Source organism: Phodopus roborovskii, unplaced genomic scaffold (assembly GCF_943737965.1).
Source record: "Phodopus roborovskii unplaced genomic scaffold, PHOROB, whole genome shotgun sequence".
Lineage (NCBI taxonomy): Eukaryota > Metazoa > Chordata > Mammalia > Rodentia > Cricetidae > Phodopus > Phodopus roborovskii.
Window position 1 is genome coordinate 21,705,193 of NW_026125295.1, and position 18,741 is coordinate 21,723,933.

At 45.0% G+C, this 18,741-nt stretch overlaps 1 protein-coding gene across 1 annotated transcript; it reads left to right on the forward strand.

Annotated features, from left to right (window-relative positions):
- Positions 1-405: 405 nt before the first annotated feature.
- Cldn18 (claudin 18) lies at positions 406-18,482 on the forward strand. The gene is made up of 5 exons (XM_051206379.1): positions 406-761; positions 11,826-11,990; positions 12,586-12,703; positions 14,197-14,307; positions 16,221-18,482. The coding sequence occupies exons 1-5, from the start codon at positions 542-544 to the stop codon at positions 16,390-16,392; spliced, it is 786 nt and encodes a 261-aa protein (XP_051062336.1). The 5' UTR covers positions 406-541; the 3' UTR covers positions 16,393-18,482.
- Positions 18,483-18,741: the final 259 nt, after the last annotated feature.

Below are 18,741 nucleotides of genomic sequence, written 5' to 3' on the forward strand. Positions count from 1 at the left end.
CGTGCATCTATACAACCACAGAGGGAGTACTACACTGAAGCTCTCCTCTTTACAAATGAAGTAATACCAGCCGTCCTCTCCATCTGAGATCAGAACACTGAGTAAGAGGAGAATGCATGAGCATCTGACTTAGGATAGAGCCAAATGGGTGCATCCCAGGGTTGTTTCATTATAATTCAGATCAGACTTAGTGGTCTCTCCTCACACTCTCATAGTGCATTCTGGGTAGAGGCAGAGCCTGTAGGGCTTGGACGAGAGGAGAGTCCTTCTGTGTCCACTCAGCCTGCTTGGCGTTCCAACCACCCTGGCTGTGAAGCTCACCCAGACAAGTGCCTCTTGGGGCTGCTTCCCCAACAAATGAAAAAGTATGCCCTTGAAGCAGGAGTGAAACTGAACTATCTAAGGAAAACAGTGTGAGCAAACACTGCGCTGAAGGGGAGCTTCTGATTAGGAGACCTCCCTTCGGCCAGCCAGGCCGCACAGCTTCCCAGCAGGAGGGTGGTGGCTTGCTCTTGGAGGCCTGGGACCAGCAGCTGAAGCCATGGCCACCACCACGTGCCAGGTGGTGGGGCTCCTCCTGGCCCTCCTGGGTCTGGCCGGCTGCATAGCTGCCACCGGAATGGACATGTGGAGCACCCAGGACCTGTACGACAACCCAGTCACCTCCGTGTTCCAGTATGAAGGGCTCTGGAGGAGCTGCGTGCAACAGAGCTCGGGGTTCACCGAGTGCCGGCCATACTTCACCATCCTGGGCCTTCCAGGTAGGCAAGGTGTTAGAGGGACAGGAGAGGCTGAGGGGCTTTGCACCCTCAAGGACTCCCAGGACTGAACCACAGTCCTGCCTCGATTATGACCGTGGCAGCCCTGGTTCCAAATAAAAGGTGTGAATAAGAGAAGTTGACCCTGCATCAAAAGACAGGGGAGGACCCACACGGCAGCCAAAGAGAATGACCCTCGTATAAGGACAGGCTGGTGATGGCTAATTTGAACCGTATTACTTAAGGAGAACATAAATGGCTTGCTTTGGTAAGCAGGAGAGTCGCTTCTGCCTTCATATACATGAGTAGGGAATGGGGTGGGATTTTGTTATAGACAGAGACATTTATTGAGAGTGACTTCAATTGTATTTCCAATTCCATTAAAGTGTTTTTTTTTTAAATCAGGGCCTCTGTGAGGAGTAAAAACATTACCATTATCATTAAATTACGATTTTCTTCTGCTTTTGTGATGAAAATATCTGGTATACCTACCCTAAAACTCAGAGTTGTCAGGATATGATATCATAACAGTGTAAACTATAAACATATGACACCATTTCACCTTTGAAGATGAAGCTGAATTTTGCTTCTAATGCAGATAATTATTTCAAGCATCATAGGGACTTTGCATCCTTGATAGTATACGAACTCAATTTTTACTTAACAAAAACAGCCAGCAAGGGTATAGAGGTGGCTTTGATTCTCTGAAACAAGCTCCCTGTAAAGAGAGATGGAACAAATTTACACGTTGTAAAGAGGTTGTGGAGCCCTTGGAGTGGATCTGTAAAGAAGCCATTCAATGAATTCATCTTCATTTTGAGAAAGGGGTAGAGGCCAAGTGCCAGGGTGCACTCTGCTTTGGGAATCCAGTCGTCGCAGGGCTATCATATCATGGTCACTGACTCAATGATAAACCTGATTTGGGAGGAGAGGAGGAAGAAACAGCCAGAGGGTAGAAAAACAGGCTGAGAGAGTATGCTCTGTTGAAGGGACTGGTCATGGGGAGGCCATGCAAAACCTGGATTGATGCATGGCTAGTCACACCCATGTTAACTATTAGATGGAGAGAAAAAGACTGAGATCGTATTCACATTTCCTCAAAGTGTCCCATGCTCACTAACCTCTTCCTGGCACCCATCAAACACTGCTGAACGCATATTCTATCACAATTTCTGCTTTGAACCTTCCAAACACCTCCATCCACTCTCAAGTGGCTCAACCCCATTGCATCACCTTCACTCCTGTCCCACAGTGGGAGCCTTTCCTTCCACACCCTGAGCATCTCTCCTGTAGCTCCATTAAACTCACCTTCCACCCAGGCTCTGGACCCTGTCTAGGACCCTGCCCTGTAGATTCATCCCTCACCTCACATCCTTCACCACTCCTGCTGCCCTGGGCTCCTGCCCTCCTCCCCTGGAAAATGTCTTCTCGTTTCTAACCATTGTCAAGTTCTGCCTCCTTCCTAGTCACTGACAACCAAATAGAAGATGGCATTTCCCCACCACTTGTAGACTTCTTCAGCTTGGTTTTGGTCCTTTGCCCTGGATGACCTGCTCCTGTGAGCAGAGCATGAGCTTGGTGAGCCTACCTACCACCTGTTCCCACTCTTCAGTCTCCTACATGCCTCACCACCCAGACAATTCCCATGGTCCTCTATTCCCTGCTTGATTAGTGAGCAGACATGACAGTCCAACCCAGGAGACTTTCCACACCCACTCCTTCCTTCCCTGCGCTCTCTTCCTAAGGCTGCTATCCCATCCCATTCTTCCCCCTCTCCGCTTAGTATTCTCTGGCCCAGACACCCAGAACATTCCCTCTCACCACCTCAACCACCCTTTGCACAAATCTTGTCTGAAGCTTCCTCACATCTTCACATTTCATAGGATCCCACAAACCAAACAGCCCAAGTGCACGCTCATAGCACTGAACTCCCCAGCCCCTTTTGACACTGCTCATGAATCTGAGAAGCATTTCCTGCAGATCTCAGAGGACACAATGGCAAAACTGGCCTTGTGGGCACCTGTAAGTCCCCGCTGAGGGGACATAAGTGCATCAACGTGTCAATGAGAAGGCAGTGGGTTTGATGGTCCTTTCACGTGGGTGTTAGCAGCACCAGGAAGAAAGTGATTATTTCGTGGGGGAGGGAGTCTGAGTCTGAACTTAAGCTCATTAAACTCATTACTTATATATCTGTCACAATCAGCTCTGTGCTAACACAGAGCGAGAGTCTCTCCCAGTTCTGAACATGGGGCCTAGTAGGGAGGATATTCAGCACCTCATTGATCAAGTAGGTTGAACTGAATAAATAAAAATTTATTTCATGGTTTATGCAAGCCATTTGCACACACACAAAATTACAGATGAAGTTTCCTCTCCCAAAAGACAGAAGGTTGATTTTGCTTTTGTATGTTTTTGCCATTGTGTTTCCATGTGTAGAAAATAGCCTGCTCTTGTTATTGATAAACTTCTGCATGCTTACTGTATAGCCTAGGCTAAAGTGTGAGAAAATGTTAGTCGGGGTAGTTGATGCTAGCTGCTGCAACAACAACACTACACAATTCAGTTGTTTCACACAACCTAAGTTTACTACCTGCCCATATGCGATCCATAGGGGGGAAAAAGATTATAGATAGGCTATTCCTAGAAGGCGAGGCAAGAGAAAATCCTAAAGGGAGCACAGAGGCTCTTAAACACATCAGCCTGAAAGGGACACGTGTCACCTCCACTCAGAAAGCATTGGCTAGAACTAGACATAGGGGCCTGGAAGGTGTGAGGTGAGGGTGCTTAGAGCTGTTTGGTCAGCACAGATGAGTTCAGTTGCAAAGGTCCTTTGGGTAGAAACTGTCCAAGCTACAATCTGCCCACCATGCTGACCTCCCACCCACCCCCTTTGTTTTCTTTGAGGGTCTCGCTTTACTGGACATGGAACCTACCACCAGGCCTTTATGTTTGCTGGGCAACTGCTCTCCACTGAGCTACATGCCCGGCCTCACTATCAAGCTGATTTCAGTTCTGTAAAGCAGGTGATTCCTCGACTGCACAATGGTCAAAACCAATAGGAGCACAAGAGAAGGCATGCCGTTGGTTTATGCTCATTGTTTCCATAAATGTTGCTAAATTCCTCCACATGCAATATGTTGTCTTATACAAGAGCATGGTTTCAGAGGGCAGATATTTGGTGGGAGTGACCAGGAATCTGGAAGGAGGAAGGGTTTGAAGAGTTTCTGTGAAGAAAAAAAAAATCTTCAGGACTTAATATCAAATGAGTGTAAACATGGCTATGGAGCAAAGGCACAAGCTTCTTCCCCAAAATCATAGATGGAAGGAAGGGAAATGTGGCAATACCTTTACTCCACGTCAGGCCGGACAGGCAGCTTTTAGGTAGGAAGCCCAGTTACCACCATAGACAATCACTGAAATGTTTCAAACCCTCAAAGGGAGAGGAGGTCCTGGGCTATGCTGGAAGAGTTTCAGGATGCAGTGCATGGACACAAACCGTGTCCCAAGTGTTGTTTAAAAAAAAAAAAAAAAAAAAGGCTCAAGAGAGAAAGATGCCATGCAACAGCGTTCAAGCAGAGGGTTTTTTTATTAAAGGAAATGGATCATAAAAAGAGGAAAGGGAGAGCCAGGCCTCCAGGGATGGAAGCAGCGGGAGAGAGGAAAGAGGGGTTGGGGGGACAGACAGAGAGAGAGAGAAAGAGGGTGGATGGGAACTGTGCAGGGCCCTCTTAAAAGGGGAACATATTGAATCGGCACAGGTGGTGCTCTTAGTGGTAGCAGCTGAAGGTGTATCTTGTCAGAACTCCAAAGGCAGACCAGTACAGATGCCTGAATACTAACACCAAGGCCTGGGAAGATGAATAGCAATGCTCTTAGTGCTGCTTGGTGCAGTTGGTCTACTCTCCGTTGGTAAGCTTGTGGCCAGAAGACCCTAAGCTGCCTGTCTGCATCTCTCACATACACTGCATTGCCCACACAGGCAACAGTGTAGGGGGATGGAGTGGGGTTGCTATTCTATATTGACTCTCAGCCTAGGCTGAGTCGTCGTGGGAATGAGTATTGGGACAGAGGAATCCCCAGTAGTTACACAGATTCCCCCAATGGTCTGGGTAATGGGAAGAGGATTCCCCTGAAAACCCAGTCCATGGCAGTGGCCATGGACTACAGTGTGGAGTTAGGAGCCACCAGTCTCATCAGCAGGGGTGTCTGTAAATTGCAATTTGCCAGACTCATGTGACTTAGATTTGGCTGATTGAAGAAATGGGTGGGAAGATCATCTAAAGGCAGCAACATAAGGAGATGGGGCTTCCAAACAGGAAATGGAAGGGATCTGTGGATGCGTGTGAAAGCTCTGAGGGTGCAGCATTTACCAACCAGAATGCAAAGTGCAGAGACTTGTCATTGAAACAGCTGTGTGGACAAGAACCCAGGGAAGAGGAGAGAAGACTCCTCGGTGGTGGATGAATAGAGACAATGTGGGAGCAGTAGAGAGATGGTGTGGGTGGCTTGATTTTGACACAGGACATGAGAAACAAAGTCTGGAGGTGTCCATAGAGAACTACGACAGATGCCATTCATACTTTTAGTTAGTAAATCTCTACCAGTTATTAAATTCTTCCTTAGTGCAAGCTCCTTTCTTGCAAAATCTTCACTTAATCTCTAGAGAAAGCCCATGTGGTACTGCAGTCATAGAACAATTGAATTCAACTCAAGCTGTATAGAGTCTCCTATAGGCAGGACAGGGAGAGAAGAGGTGATGGTGACCACCCTGCATGCCACCAGCTCTGTGCACCTAATAGCTGATTACCTCTTGCTGTGTTCCAGCACAAACAGCATGCAGTGCTCAGAAGTAAAGGGGAGGGGCATGTGTTGAGCTGCACCTTCACTCTCCTGCAGGGAAATATGTACAGATTTATTCTTACAAGGTAGAACCCAAGACCCCAGGAGGAAAAAAAATGGAAAATGGCCAAAATCACATAGAGAGAAGATAGCCACACATCTGAACAGTTTTTCTAACCATCCTTTCCTCCTGCCTGGCCTGTTTCTACTTCCAGCTGGGAATGGGTTTTTGAGACCTCCAGACAGAGAGTTCTGGACTTGAGTACAAGAAGCATAAAGGATACATAATCCACATCCCTTTAATAGCAAAATTAGCTCTACACAATAGAGTGTCCCATTTATCCAGAGGGTGGTCTGAGTACAGCTTCCACTCCTGGAGTCAGTGGGACAGCCAAGCAAAGATCAGTCAGCCAGCAGAGCAGAGGCAAAGCAAACTTCTACCAACCTCATGCCACTGCCACCATGAAGACATTACAGTCAATTACTGTTTGCTTCATGGTTTTGCAAACATTTGGAGCACCTTCGGGGCAGTGGTGAGCCCTAGGGCTAGAGGCAGGTGTGTTCGGGATATCTTGGCCCCTCATATCTCCTGGCTTAATTTTCCCCACCGCTAAAGCACCACACTGCGTTGCATGTATCTGAAGAGCCAGGCAGCCCACACACAAGATCTGGCTGTTGGCATTGTTAAATTATCATTGTGGCTCCGCCACCCAAAGTATCCAAAGTAAAGGTAACTGAGGGTCCTATTCTTCTTTTCCTCATCCCTGTCACATCTGTGTCCGGGGTCCTTCAGTATTTCTCAGCCTCACAGCAGGCACTAAGAATCGTGGAGGTTTCCATATCAGAAGTTTCAGTCCCTCCCTTCTGCATCACTGTGTAAAGCCAACCACGACTGGACAGCTGGAGACTCTCCATCAACAGCATTTACAGACACGGGATGAGAGGTTTCAACCAACCTACACTGAACCCAAAAATCTACGAGGGAAAAAATATGATTATTCTGAAGGATCTTTTCTAATGTTGTCCTGCTCATTTCTTTTTGCCCTTGGCTGAATGTTTTGTCATGAAGTCTAATGCTCATGGTCATGTGAAGACAGCTGGCCTATTCCCAGTTGCTGGCCCTGAGAGGTGAATGATTCCATTAGTCATAAAGTTGATCTGGGGTCTGGCAGTGCCTCGTGGTTTTTAAACAAGCTGTTTTCCCTCCCTTCAAATGGATTTGGGGGGGGGTGTCTTTGACTATAAGGACCAACATTCCAGTGTTTATACGTCATCACACGTGAGGGAGATATCATAGGGAGGTGAGCCCATGTCTATAAAGCTCATGAGGACCTATAACTTAGGCTAAAATGAGGCCCCTTGCCCTGGTTTCTCAACCAGCAAAGCTGAGGCTTAAGAACCAGGATACACAGAGCAGTGGTGGTGCACACCTTTAATCCCAGCACTTGGAAGGCAGAAGCAGGTGGATATCTGTGAGTTCGAGACCAGCCTGATCTACAGAGTGAGTTTCAGGACAGTCAGGTATGCACAATGAAACCCTGTCTAATAATGATAATGGCAATAAATTAAAATGACCCCCAAAAGGACCAAAATGCTTGCTCAGCTGCCCCTGTGATTGTCTTGGTCTCAATGGCAGAGTCAGCATGCCAGGGGCTGGCCTTGTTGGGGTACAGCATCATTTCTTGATGGGGAGGCACATCACCAGAGTTATATAGCTGGGTGGGTCTCACCGGAAAGACTGACAAAATGCTCTAACAAAAGTGCCTTAGACTGGGACTGATGAACAACGGTCCCACTGCTTATTTCTCACAGCCCTGGAAGCTGCAAAGTCCAAGGTCACAGTGATGGCAGCTCTGCCTCTCTTGAGATGTTAAGTTTTGCTGTGTTCTCACATCGTGAAAGGGAAGGAAGAGCCAAAAGGTACAGCCAGGCATCCATGACCCCTTGGATAAGATCTCCCATCATTCCTAAAGAAGGAACCCCCGTCTCAAGACTCTGCCTCTCTATAATGTAATAGGAATTAAGTTCCTTTGGCTCAGCTGAGCATTGGTGGTGAATGCCTTTAATCCCAGCACTCAGGAGGCAGAGGCAGGTGGATCTCTGTTAGTTCGAGACCAGCCTGGTCCATAAGAGCTAGTTCCCGGAAGGCTCCAAAGCAATACAGAGAAACCCTGTCTCAAAAAAAAAAAAAAAAAAAAAAAAAAAAGTTCATTTGGCTCCTCTGTTCAATGCTGGCATGGTGGTCCTTTGTCTGTGCTTATAACCCTTGTAACCCTCCTGGTGCCAATAGGTCCAGTCTCCCCCTTCTCAGCCATCTTCTTTTGCTCATCACAATCACACGCTCTTGGCAGTTTATCACATTTTTATGTACACTTTGTACAAACCAAAGCCATTGTGGAGCTGCCAGGGAAGTGGGAAACAGTTAGGGAAACAGGAAATCGATAGGTATCAAGCCTGACTTGATTTTTATTCAGATACCAAGTGGTGCCTGATCCACATGATGTCTCTCTGCAAGAGAGATCTGTATTTCACTCCAGAGTGGAGGGAACTTCATCTGAGGTCAAATGACTCGCCCAGGGACACTCAGTTGGCATTACAGTGTGGCAGAATTTCAGAGACACGAGGGCCTCCCTATTGGTCCTTTGAGCTCTTTGGAGAACCAGGTCTGCTTTATTCTGACGCATCCCGTCTGAGGTCAGACTTCCCGATGTAGACTCCAGCTCTTCCTGCCTCCAGTCTGGATCGCAGCTACCTGGAATTGTGGGTTCTTATCCTGCTCCTCCAAGTCCCCACCAGTGGGCCTTTGGTTCCCAGGGAACTACTGTCTTCCCAGCTCAGTGTTGGCAGCTCTGAGCACTCCTTCTTCCCTGAGCCTCCCTTCAGGACTATGTTCACACTTTACCCTCAAAATCTTACTAAATGAAAGGCTCGGAATGATGTCATACCATTGTCATTTCTCTAAAAGTGCCCAAGCTTGCTCAGGGGCAACTAGGGTTGAGACCCATACCTTGGTACCCCTCATCCCTCAGTCCACAGCTACCTTACTGAATGGGATATTTTGCAACAGGGAGGGAAGGCTGAGTTCCAGCCTTGCTGTTTGTTTTTATCAGCCCCGAGTCTTGCCCTCCCTTCTGGCTGATAGGGCTAATTATTCACTGGAAAGAATGCTGCAGTCACACCCTTGGTGTGGGGAGTCCGACACATGAGTCATGTGTTATCACTTAATAAAGCCAATGGTTCCAGGTAATTTCCCTGTCTATAGAGAAGTTTGGATTCCAAATAGTAGAGTCTTCAGGCTGAAAGAGAAGCTCAGATCACGTTTATTCTCCAAGATCATTATAGATAGCACAATGCTTGTCCACCCACTTTCTAGCACCTGCCTCCATCACAGTTTCCCTTTCCAAAAGAATCTCAGGGTCCTGAGGGAGATGAGAATCAGAACAAAGTAGATAGACGGGGGTCTGGAGTGTTGAGCTAGAGTCTGGGATATCTTCGTCTCAGCCAGTGAAGAGGTGTGGCAAGAAGGTACCAGGAAGCATTTCTGCTGTTTTCTTTTCTATTCCCAAATTTGAATTTGAACCTGGACATTATCAACTGGTCTCACTGAAGCTAAGAATGACATCTGTTTCAGCTGACACCCTTCATCACTAGAACGTTATAGGGCCTGTAAGTCTACATCTCTAACTAACTCCTGACTTGGTGCCTTGAGTCTAAACCGTAGTGTAGCCCTCAGTGGGGCTTTGTTTGTCTTCTCTAAAAGGAAATGCTTCCCAGAAAAACTACTTACCAAGATGCTTCTGTTAGTTGTCCCCAAGAAGTGAAATAACAAGTCTTTGGGAAGTTCCTACAAGCTTGGAAATGTTCATAATGATCATTTACTGCTTATATAACTAGGACACCATTCCAGTGGTTTCAAACAAGAGAAAAATTATCTTTCTATCCATTCTCTTACTCTGAAGTATGGGATGTGGTGCCTGTGGCTGTAACTTCACTTGAGAGGACCTCCCATCAGCAAGGACCTTCAGCAATGTCATGACCATGCTTTGAAAACTGTCCATCAACAATTAGACTTTAAAGAAAAACACTGATGAAAATGTCTTTCATAATTTAGAATCACCTGATTTCAACTAAGAGTCTCAACATCAATCAGCTTCAAAAAAAAATGTTATTTTTTAATGATGCCAGGATAACTTCTAGGTCCCAAGAAAAGAAGGTATTTAGCCCTCCCGAGTAGCTGGAATCCACAGCTCAAACTTTCTCAGAGCTCCCTCTTGGCTTTCACCTCGTCATTATGTGGCAGCTTCTCCATCTGATGGAACCCTGGAGTTCCTGAACCAGGCATCACACCCCTTAAGAGAGAAAGTGATTTGTGTCCAAAGTACAAACATCTCACATGAGGGTCTCATTTTCCAGGTTCCAGTCACATTCCCATGCTGATTAAGTCATTTTGATGAAGAGACAATTTGCTAGCCTGAAAGGTCAGGGTTGGTAGATAACTCATGGATCAGTCTGTCCTACGAGCTGTTTGCTTTTCATCTAAACAGTTTTGCTTCCTAAATTGAGAAAAACATTCTAAGTTTTAATAGCAATTTGGCATTTCTATGACACTCAAACAAGTGTTCTTCATTTTGCCAGGATATCAACCTATGGTATTTAAAATTAAAAGACTTTTTTTTTTAAGTGCTGATATAAGACATGGCCACTCCATCAGGATTTATGTGGTGGAGAGAAGGGGCTATACTAGAAGGATAAACAAATTGGTGTCTGGTGTTTTTTTATATACCAAACATATGGTACATATGTACATATGGTATATATTTGAGTAGCTGAACTCCACCAGACTGACCCCACTAGGAGACTTGCCCATTGGAAGACCCCAGGGACTATATATCTTCCTTATAAAATTCTTTATGCTTGCAATTAACAAGCTTGATGAACGTTTCTCAACATTTCATAGTGTTCCCTACTGAGATCCCATCCCCAGTGGTAAGCGTCCATTAAGATGAGTTGCTGTAATTTTAATGATAAACTACAAACTATGTTGGACGTATCTGGAGGTGAGGTCCATAGCAGCATCCAGTAGGACCTACAGAAACAATCAATTCCTAGGAAGGAGACACTATTGGCAAACTGTTGAAAGGCTTAATATTAACATATTGATCATTATGTAATTAGAAACATACAGTTCACCCATGACCTTAGTAGCTGTTGCTCTTAAAAAAGGACAAAAATAAAAACAGTTCTGGTATAATCTTAGTACCTCCATTTCTACATACCAGACAGTGCTGAGCTTCCCTGCAGTTTGGTTGTGTGTGTGTGTGTGTGTGTGTGTGTGTGTGTGTGTGTGTGTGTGTTTTACTTTTGTTTTGTTTGGGGTGGGGAGTGTTAGGTTTTTTGAGACAGGATTTATTCGTGAGCCCTGACTGTCCTGGAGCTCACTCTGTAGACAAGGCCAGCCTCAAACTCACAGAGATACCCCTGCCTCTGCCTCTGCCTCCCAAGTGCTGGGATTAAAGGTGTGTACCACCATCACCTGGCTTTCCCTACAGTTTGTATCTGCTGCATGAAGGTTTCAATTCCTGTGCAAAGAAAAGCCTGACAATATGTGGTCTACTTGAACTTTCTATCAGCTCAATAAATAATTTGATGATCATTTTAGACAAATGCATTCCCTTTCTAGGCCCAGATTATCAAGTTTTGAAGTAAGAATAAATACCCAGAGTTCCCTCAGCCTCACCCATCCATATGGGTCATTCTATGGACATCTGTGTATTGCGGTAAATAAAGATCAGGATAAACAAATAGGCCGAATAGATGTTTATTCAGGGAGAAATAACTTACAACCTAGACAGATGAACACCAGGAAATTCAACCCGATCCTCTCCTGTCCGAGTCACGCCAGAAAGAGAGCCTTTCCTGGCTCCCCTCCGACCTCCTTCCACAGGTCACTCCGCCCATGGCTCCACCCCCCAATGGGCATGATCAGTGCCACAGACGGACTATCTCACTACATCTGTGTGCACATCCTTCATCACTCAAAGGAATACAAATGATGCCCTTTTTGTATTTCCCACAACTCCACATTTTTGCACAATGTCGAAGTTCACAGTTTGTGGTCTTGCTAGTCCTCAAAGGTTCAGCACTGGTTAACTGGGTTTGCTGTGTTTTGTCAACATGAAACCTAATCAATGTAGTTATTTGTCTTCTTGTGTCATTCCCCTTCTGCAGCCATGTTGCAGGCAGTACGGGCCCTCATGATTGTGGGCATTGTTCTGGGCGTCATCGGTATTCTAGTGTCCATCTTCGCCCTGAAGTGCATTCGGATTGGCAGCATGGATGATTCTGCCAAGGCCAAGATGACTCTGACCTCTGGGATCATGTTCATCATCTCAGGTAAGCACAGACTCCCACTCTCAAGCATGCACACCCGCAAGTATTAGAACAAATGATTCTAATAGAAGAAAAGTATCCCCTCCCCACTATTAAACATAGGTCAGAGTGTTTCATGCTGGGATTCAAGGTCTGAGTGTGTGGAAGCCAAACTACATTCCACCATAACCAGCCCTAAGGTCCTTCTCAGCTGCTACTGAGACTGCAGTAGTAGAGAGTCAACCCTAAGGCAAACACAAGACTGGGTCCTTAAATCATGTCTCCTTTGTGAAATGCTGGACAGTGATTTCAAGGTGAAAGCTCTTGCCAGTTACTAAAGAGTAGCCCCCAGTGCTTGGTTTATTTACCCTTGGTCCCGAGGTGTGTGGAAAGGTCTCTTTCTGTGCACACACATATGAATTCTTCCAGAATTAAGTATGAGATGAACACCTTGCCTACTGTCTAGCACATGGTGGGAATTCAACAGTCAGTGGTTAATCATTCTATTACAGAAATGGAATATCCTATAGTCTTTTCAACTGGCCTCATTTCAGCATAAACTGCCTCAGAAACATTGTAGTCCCTTAACCTGCTCCTTGTTCTTGTTCTTTTCCCACAGGAATCTGTGCAATTATTGGTGTGTCCGTGTTTGCCAACATGCTGGTTACCAATTTCTGGATGTCCACAGCTAACATGTACAGTGGCATGGGTGGAATGGTGCAGACTGTTCAGACAAGGTAACCTCCTAGTTGGCTTCCTGGTGACCTACTGAGAACATTATAAGAGGACGATTAAACCATATGCCTAATGTGAATGTCAGAGCCTGAAATAGTAAGCATTTATCAGAGGCAACCACGCCATATCATAACTCAACCATGATCTGCAAATTCATAAACTTCATTTTCATGAAATACCCTTGCTGATATGATTTGAGGCTGATCTGGCATTTGTACTGAAATACAGTGACAGTTCACAGTATTTATCTAGCATTCTTACACAGGCCCCATTGTGGTGGCAAAATGATAGGCCTGGTTAACCCAAGATGTAAATGAGCATCAACTTAGACCCACAGTCCATAATGGAAGCTTGACAGGAGCAGGGAAAAACTCCAATAGAGTACCCTGTGTGGGTATGGAAAGGGCTATTTCCTCCTGGTACTGTTGCCTCTACTCATTCATTCATTTAGCAAATGTATTGAATACCTGCTGTGGCCCAGGCAGAGACCAGAGTGCAAGAGATACAGCCAAGCTCCCCACTCCAATGGAGGTACAGGAGATGTAAACAAAACCTCACTATGATTTGTTAACCTGAAGGGAAAAGGATACTTTTTTTACTTTTGAGATGTTGTATTTTTTTTTCTATGTGTATGAGTGAGTGCCTGCTTGTTTGTCTATACCAATATGTGCCAATAGTGAGGAGGCCGAAAGAGGGTGTCATATCCCCTGGGACTGGAGTTGCAGACTGTTCTGTGCTGCCATGTGGGTGCTGGGAATCGAACCTGGGTCCTCTAGAAGAGCAGCCAGTGCTCTTAACCACCGAGCCATTTCTCCAGCCCCGGGGAGGAAAAATGTTTAATGGAAAAGCAATATCAACATCTATATTTGTTTAGCCCAAGTATCAGATCAATGTGGTTCAACACTGAGCATCAGCAGGACCCCAAAGGAGGAAGGTCTTGTTTCCAGAGAGTGCTATAAATCCCTCTACATAGAAGGTATTTTCCAGCCACCCAACAAGTGGTACACTCAGGGTATCAAGATGGTACAGGCAATCATGATATGACTCTGGGACTCCAGGGCCCATTCCTGTTTCTGCTTTGTTTCAAGACTAAGGAGGAACATGATCACATAAGCTGCCATTATTCTATTCCAGGTCTCTCTCATAGTCTCTTGTTATAAGAACAATTATCTAAAGGTTGAAACTCCTAAAAGTCACCATCTCCCAATAGAACTACCTTGGATAGCAAGCTTTTAATGCCTGGGCCCTTAGAGAAGAGTCCCTATACAATGCCACCTAAGATAAGGTTCACATGGAAACTCGAAATACCAAAACTTCCTCAGAAACAACTTGAGGCTGGCTCCATCAATGTTAATTCTCTTGCCAAGCCTTGAAGGCTCACTCTTTTGATCAAGAGAGAGAGGAAGGCAGGGCCGAAGGAGGATGAGGTGGCTGGAAGCAATGGGAAGAACCTGGAGAGTTTAGTCAGTTGTACTCACCACATCTCCCTCTTCAGGTACACCTTCGGTGCAGCTCTATTCGTGGGGTGGGTCGCTGGAGGCCTCACACTAATTGGGGGTGTGATGATGTGCATCGCCTGCCGTGGCCTGACACCTGATGAGAGCAAGTAAGTCCTCACACACACGGTAGCTAGAATTCCACTTGATGTGTACTTTATAGCCAGAATAACTGATCCACATATGTGGGAGAGTGATAATTGAGTATGGGTTCATTGACCTTCGTCTTTTATGGAGAATCGGAAGAATAGAGCAAGACTCCACTGAGTGTCCAAGATGGATACTCTTTGAGACTGGGGGTGGGTAGAGCAACCCCTCTAAGTTCCTTCTAGTCCCAGTTCTTCCTAACTCTGTAATCCTTTCCTGGAAGAGATTATTTTGCATCTCTACCAACTGCAGAGATATTTGGCAACACCTGAAAGCATTTGATTGCTTTGAAAATGGTAGGGGGGAAAGAATCTGGTTTCTAGTGGGTATATTCCCAGGTTGGACATCCAGCAGTGCACAAGAGCATCCCTCAGCATAAAGTACTTGCTCCAAAGTACCACTCACAGGCCCTGTAAGTACGGCAAGTCATTTTTTGCTCTCCCGGCCTCTGACAGAATGTTAGGACTGTTATAGCACAACACCCTATGATAGCTAATTTATGAACAATAAAAATGTATTTATCACAGATCTAGAACTAGAAGTCCAAGATGAAGGCATTGGGATCAGTGCCTGGTGAAAACCCAGTCTCTACTGCCTAGATGTCCTACATTCTCTGCAGGAGAGGAAGTTTGCTCACATGGACGAAGGAATAGGAGGGCAAAGAAACAATCCCTTTGACTAGCCTCATGGCTTGATTGTGTCTCCAAAGGCCTATCCCTTTTTTGTTTGTTTTGGTTTGTTTTGGTTTTTCAATACAGGGTTCCTCTGTGTAGCCCTGGCTGTCCTGGAACTTGCTCTGTAGACCAAACTGGACTAGGACTCAGAGATCTCCCTGCCTCTGCCTCCTGAGTACTGAGATTAAAGGTTTGCATGCCACCACTGCCCCAAAGACCCATCTCTTAACACCATCACACTGGGGATTAAAGTTTCCTGTGAATTTTGGGGGCACATATTCACACCACAGTAGCCTCCGATACTTTGCCCATAAAACAAGCTAATTAGAAGTTACACATAGGTACTTTCCAGCCAACAGATTCTGTGATCCTTCATCAAAACAAAGTCTGTACACTGTCACCTTCATTTTAATTAAAGGAAAGAACTCAGTAGTCATTCTCATTACAGCTCTAATATGCACACCCATTAGGCAGACAGAATTATTTTTTATTAATTTTTTTTAGGTTAGAACCAAAACCAAACAAAAGCCAAGGAGGTAAACACTTGTAATACCAGCACTAAGGAGGTGGAGGCAGTAAGACTCAGAAGTTCAAGGTCATCCTCAGCTACACAGCAAGTTAGAGAGAGGCCCAAGTTGAGCTACATGAGGTACTGCCTCAAAAAAAAAAAATAGGAAGGGAAGAAGGAAGGAAGGAAGGAAGGAAGGAAGGAAGGAAGGAAGGAAGAAAGAAAGGAAAAGGGAAAAGAAAGAAAACAAGAACAAGCAAAACATAATAGGTTTTGTCATGACATTTCCATATATGTGTCCAATTTTTCCTTCCTTGTCCCATCCCCCCATCTCCCCTTCCTCCTTGCTGGTCCCCTCTTCCCCTCCAATAGCCCCCACTTTGGCTTTCATGTCACACTTATTCCATCACCCTCTCTAGCACCCTTCTTCTCTTCCTTTCAATGTCGCCTTCCCCTCTCCAAGTGTCCTTTCCTCTTTGAAGACGTGGTGTAAAAAGAAAACCTTTTGCTCTGCCATAGACAGCTTAGGTCTCTAAGAACATGGTGACGAAGTATCGTGGTCTGACCAAGGCTCTCATATCTCCGTGAACACTGAATTCTTAGGTGCTGAAGCTGAGACAATCAAGAGTAAATGAAGAAGTTGGCCTTCCTACTAAAGGCACAGGTGTTCATGAGTTGTTTCTTTTGCTTTCAGCTTCAAAGCCGTGGCTTACCATGCCTCTGGCCACAATGTTGGCTACAAGCCTGGAGGCTTCAAGGCCAGCACTGGCTTTGGATCCAATGTCAGAAACAAGAAGATATATGATGGAGGCGCCCGCATAGAGGATGATGAACAATCTCATCCTACCAAGTTTGACTATGTGTAATGCTCTAAGATGCACCTCAACGTGTGCAGAGGAAACCCTTCCCCAAGAAGAGCTCATCCCAAAACAAGAACCGTCTACCTTGTTCCACTATTGATTTTAATTGACAGTTGGAAGTTGGTAAAGCCTTAAATTTCATCCATGGGGAGGCTAGGCAGTCTTGGCCACGTGTCTCTGTCTCTAACTCTAAATATTCCATCACAAAACAACTGAGTTATCATTTATCAGTTAGAGGCCTTAATACTCACAGATCCCAATCCTCTACCTTTTACTATAGACTTCTAAATCTGGTAATAGAATGCAACTTGACTCATTGACTGATACTCTGATGACTTAGACAAACTTTCTCTCCTCATATTTAATAAACCTGTTGATGATCTATTTCCCAGCTTGACCCCCAAGGAAAATTTTAAAAGGGAAAAAATAGATTAAAAGGCATTATTTCCTACTAATTTTGCTTTACCCACCCCCACAACCTGACTAATAAAAGTAATGAACACTGATTAAAGAAAAAAAAAGATAGAGGAGAGATAGTTGTGATATCCCCAACCTTCCATCTGAGTGGCTCACATGATGTCTCAAACATTATTACCCCAGTGGTTTCCAGGGGAGGCAAACCAGTCTGCTTCTCTTGCCATCTGCTAATTTCAACAAGACCATTCCAGAGCTTTCTACCTGAGGTACTCCTTTTGTCAGAAATTTTCCTTAGAAAGAAGTGGATTTTTTTTGATAACCTAAGTTCTATGTACAGTTACAATAAATAGTACAGTAGCAAAATGCTATATAATATCTCTGTGAATTAGCCTTGCCCTTACATATGGGAATATCTAGGGACAGGTAGTTATTCCTTGACTTTGTCTCTATTGTACTCTTTAAGGGTCTACATAAATCCAAACTTCATGATAAGCTTGTTGATTCTGTTTTCTTTTGAGGTCTCGACAACCTGAGTACTCATAGGTGCTTTAATTAAAAAAAATAAAAACTAAAAAAAATCAAATTCCAAATTCTAAAACTTTTTTTTACAAAAAATAATAGTGAGCCTGTGCATCTTCACTGGCCTAGCTACAGTCACCACACTACCAGACCACCAGTTAACTGTGACACTGCCTAGGCCCTTCGGTCAGTTTTGTGGTTCTGACAGCTGCCCCAGGCATTAATATGTTCTGTGCTGGTAGGACTGCCCTTTAGAAGAGAAAGCATGAACTCTATCCCAGTGTGCAGCAGGAATAGGCTCCCACAAAATGGGGATAAGGATGCTCATGAAAACTCACCCAGGCCCAGGACAGCAGTAGGTGCTGTAAGAGCCTGGCCATGGCATTGTTATGGAGGAAAGCACAGTCCTCAAATCAATAGTGCATATGAAAATGGCCTCCAGTGGGTCGGTTAATACTCAGGGCTGGCTCCAGGCTAGCCACAGTCCTTCCCACAGGGACACCAGTGGTTTTAAGCTATATTGAAGAGGGCCCTCCTGAAACTCAATTGTCTGAGGAGGCATAAAGGAAAAAAATGAACAGATCAAACAATTCAAGAGAAGAGGGAAAGAAGGAGGTGGAAATGAGCAATTGACGGAGTGAAGGTTTTTAAGGGTCTTGGGATCCGAATGGAAGGTCATCCCTTTGAGAACACAGATACAGTGAGCTTCCCTGAATCCCCACCTACCCACCCACCAGAAAGTCCCTGGTAAGACTGGACGCAGTGAGGCCCAGCTGTGTTTTCAGTTAGTATTTCTCTAACACATCATTGGTTGTTTTGTTTTGGGGATGATATTTTTTTGGGGGGGGTTGGTTTTTGATTTTTTTGGGTTTTTTTCCCCTTTGGTTTTTGAGACAGCGTTTCTCTGTGTAGTACTGGCTGTCCTGGAACTCACTCTGTAGACCAGGCTGGCCTCGAACTCAGAGATCCGATTGCCTCTGCCTCTGTAGTGCAGAGATTAAAGGCGTGTGCCACCACCACACAGCTTAACTCATGATTGTTTAAAAGCTTCCCTACAGACTGCTTTGTCATCTCTTTGTTATGGCTCTGTCTTATTGTATTCTTTGAGTATTAACCTCCATGTTTTGTTACTTAAATATTAAAAATACTGTCAACTTCAATTTGAATAATTCCGCTCTCTTTTTTTCTAAGCTTTGAGTTGTGGCTATAAGAAGTTTCAGTATTTCAAAGTTGAATGCATCTTTACAGAATTACTTCTGCTTTTGCAGAATCTGTGTCTGCCAGAACAGAAAAGCCTGGATGCCTGGAAGCCAGTGAGGTCCGGGGCTAGCCTGGCTAATGGCTCCTGAGAGTTCAGAAGCCTTAATGACTCGAGGTTCTTGGAACAATCAGGAGTGAGGCACAGGGTCTAAGTAACCA

Excerpts from the sequence above, each read along its gene's own strand:
- Cldn18 (XM_051206379.1), top strand. The coding sequence starts at position 542 with ATGGCCACCACCACGTGCCAGGTGGTGGGGCTCCTCCTGGCCCTCCTG. Across the intron at positions 11,991-12,585 it reads GATCATGTTCATCATCTCAG|GAATCTGTGCAATTATTGGT; the intron begins GTAAGCACAGAC and ends CTTTTCCCACAG. Across the intron at positions 12,704-14,196 it reads GTGCAGACTGTTCAGACAAG|GTACACCTTCGGTGCAGCTC; the intron begins GTAACCTCCTAG and ends CTCCCTCTTCAG.